The following is a 3,689-nucleotide window of genomic DNA, read 5'->3' as shown; positions in this document are numbered from 1 at the left end:
AATAGGTAGATCAATTTTTATTTTTTTTCTAAATAACAACCATCATGTGTGCTCTTTTTTTGAAAATACATCTTTTGAAGTATTTTTTTTGAAAGATCTAAATACAGGTACGTATGCTTGAAGTCTCAGCTTAAATATGTTCCTTTGAATGATAGGTAATCTGTTTTTTTTTTGTTTTTTTTTCTAATTATGCTGAAGTATGTAATTCCTTTTTCCAGAAGCTGAATCTTATTCTTTTAATACTGGATTCAGATTTAAAGGAAAATCAAACATACTGGTATTATGCTTTTGAAAACTGTAATAGCATTAGTCCATAAAAGGAAAAAAAAAAGAAAGGAATGGCATTTACTCAAGAAATCAAATACCAATAGCGAACAGAAAAGCCAATACCAAACAGAGGAGAAAAATAAATATATATACGTATACGTATATGTATATATATATAAATACATATATATATATATATATATATTATATATATATATATATATATATATATATATATATATATATGTATGTATGTATATATATATAATTTAATACATATTGAAAAGAGGATGAGCCCTCTTACATACTGTGGTTGGTAACTAGATGTTGGTATCTTTGAGTATCGGGCTGCTACCAAGGCAAAGAGAGGACACACCTTCTTCCCAATCTTAAATAAAACAACTAGCCAATCCAAGAGAAAGCTCATTTAATCAGGAAAAAAATGGGTATAATTAGTATTAATTTACAAGTGATTCAGCTATCTGCTTGATTCGTATGTCACACATATACTGATATCATTGGTGTTCTGTACTTGATTTGAATAACAATATTACTTTTAACTAATGGAGAATCACACATCTGAATAATATAACCTGTTTCAGATAATATTCAGCATTAGTGCATAACACGATTTTTCGAGATGAAAAAAACAAACAAACATTTGATAGCAATTCATTTCAAAGTTTAATTTTGTATTCAGAACAATTTTAGGCTCAGACTTTATGAGTATTTGAAAAAAGATTTTTACACATTTTATTATTATCATCATCATCATTTTGTCTGTACACACAACAATGGTTGTCTTAAATCACCGATTTTCACACAGAAGTCATAAGAATAAGCATACAGGAAACAAGAGTGGATGCACACATAAAGGGGACTGATGTACAAACATACATCTAAAAACAAAATTTGTGTATTCCCTCAAATCAAAAGATATCACAGAAAATATTTAGAGAAATTCGTACACTAAAATACAGTGGGTAACAACAGAATAAATGCTTACAATATATTCACAAAAATATTTTCAATAATTATATTATCAGATAAGCATAATGTGCTATACATTAACTTAACCTTAATTAAGTGTATTTGTATTTTTTGTCTATCATACATAATTTAAATAATAACATTAAAGTCTACTGAATTACGCTGTGTATCTGACTTAAAAGTGACCAGGTTTTAATGCTTTTAAATTACTACTCTACGTTCTTAAATGTCATTGTATATATAATACTTCAGGATATCTTGAATCAGTGTGGAGTTACTTATTGTATTCTATATATATATGTATGTATCTCACAATCAGAACTAATATTTTGCATATATTTCCTTACAATCTTACTTTTACCAGCTTTACCATCGGTCAGAAGTAAAATGAGATTACAGACACCAATTCGTCCATAGTTCTGCTTCATGAGCTCCTATTGTAAACTTTGATCGCACTGACAACAGTCATACAGAAAAGGCCCATGTCCATAGATCCAAGATCTGAAAATGTTTCATCCTAATCCCTTCTGATCTGCATTTACCATCTCCACACTCATACCCTTTCATATTTCAAATTTCCATTTAATCAACATATGGCATTCACATTTATTGTTTTCATCCTTTTGTCTTAAAAACTGAAAATCCTTCCTTCCTTCCTCCTCCTCCTCCTCCTCCTCCTCCTCCTCCTCTTCTCCTTTCCTCTTGGGTCGTGTTTAACTCTGGTCCGCGTCCCTTCTCAGTCCAAGAATCCAGTGTTGACCAGCTTTTCCAGGAAGAACTTGACGTCGCCGAGCTCGGAGTCCTTGATGCCCAGGGACTTGAGCATGCCGATGTCTCCGTTCTCCACGGCCATGAACACGGAACGCAGGTGCTCCACGTCGCTCTTCATCAGGTTCAGAGAGCGGCCGAAGTCGTCGATGGTCTGGGATTCTGAGAAGGAGCAAAGGGAAATTCGTTACGACTTCTGGTTCTGTAGTTCAAGCACGGATGGTAGTTATATTATACTGGTGATATTGTATTTGTACAACGTGATATTACTTAGGGTATATTTCAAGCACTGTTGATAACTTGCATTTCAAGCAGTGATGCAGAGAATGTTATACTACTAACATTATAACATAAATATACTACTACTACGTCAAACAGTGATGTTGAAAATTGTTGAATTATGCAACTAATATCATACTCAAAAGAATTGTTAAAAGTAACAGAAACTGCTTTGGTAACACGAGGTATCAAATCTGTCTGGAAGTTAAAGTTGCGTATACCATGCATTGCACAATATATTTAAAAACAACCGCATAAAAATATATCCACTAAGAATAACCAAGCAGTCATAACAACCCGTGAACCATCAAAACAGAACGAAGACAGAACCATCGACTCAGCCTTCACACTTCCACATTCAAGACTTCTCACCTGATAGAGCCACAGCAACCTTCTGCACGCCACCGAGGGGCTTCAGGGCATTACGTGCCTTTGTGCCGAAGAGCTTCTCTAGGTAGTTGGGGCCGTGAGAGGCGAGCAGAGACTGAAGGAATGATGCGGTCTCCTCCACAGGGGGTCGTTTGGCTGTAAACAAGATAATTCTATCAGTTCTTGGTCAACGGTCGCTGAGTTGTGATGATGTGTGGGAACTGTATCGTAGGGTAATATATGTTGTGATATATATACTGAACTGATGAGGTTATTACTAAATGGAAGATACTTTAGAAAGAATAGTAAGGGCATTGAGATTGCCTAAAGGTTTCTCCGTCCTAAAGAAGTTGGTTATTCACATGTTCTTGATTTTTCAGAAACCTAATACTCTTTTTAATGTGATTTTATTAAGTGAAACTTACGCGGCTCGTCAAAGGGAGGGAGCTCACGTTCATTTTTTTATTTTACTATATAATGAGGCTTATAAGTACCATCTGACAGGCCTTTTCAATAGTGTAATCGACTGGAATTGTAGCACAGAGTCCATATAAGCTCAGTATGTCCTTTACACTCAGTCTGTCAAAACTATTACATTTTATGAGAGTACCAAAGGCAACTGTATTTCGGATTTATTTACTTTCGTAAACTGTAAAATTGACTATAAAAAAGGAAAATGATATGTAAAAATAAAGATTTTTGACACTTTCACCTTACTCGGTCCCGTGATACAATTTTTCTTAACCCTTTTTATTCTCTTGAATCAAGAAAATGTTCTTTTAAGAAATTTGAATATTCTATACTCAAGTTGAAATACTAGTTTCATATTGGCACAGCGTAAATGAAATTACTACCTAATCACACTACTTCTAGCATAAAAAGAAACAAAATCGAAGATTCATAATCCCATTTGCACCATGAACAAAATTACCACTAGTAGCTGGAGACACCTAACTCAATTTAACTTTAAAATCTGCAATTAGCTTGACATAAATATCCAAGGATTAGGATTGGTT

The 3,689-nt window shown here is 33.7% G+C and overlaps 1 protein-coding gene across 1 annotated transcript in view; it reads right to left on the bottom strand.

Moving 5' to 3' along the window:
- Window positions 1-676: 676 nt before the first annotated feature.
- LOC122256643 (IDLSRF-like peptide) overlaps window positions 677-3,689 on the bottom strand; it is an 84,744-nt gene continuing 81,731 nt past the window's right edge. The window contains exons 4-5 of the mRNA XM_086537593.1: window positions 2,677-2,829; window positions 677-2,187 (exon numbers count right to left, since the gene is read on the bottom strand). Of these exons, the coding sequence (XP_086393719.1) occupies window positions 1,994-2,187; window positions 2,677-2,829 (347 nt within the window). The 3' untranslated portion in view covers window positions 677-1,993. The remainder of the gene's footprint in view (window positions 2,188-2,676; window positions 2,830-3,689) is intronic.

Source organism: Penaeus japonicus, unplaced genomic scaffold, assembly GCF_977035675.1.
Source record: "Penaeus japonicus unplaced genomic scaffold, GWHDUDI00000001_assembly GWHDUDI00000006, whole genome shotgun sequence".
Lineage (NCBI taxonomy): Eukaryota > Metazoa > Arthropoda > Malacostraca > Decapoda > Penaeidae > Penaeus > Penaeus japonicus.
The sequence above is the reverse complement of the archived record's forward strand: the minus strand, read 5'-3'. Positions and strand labels throughout refer to the sequence as shown.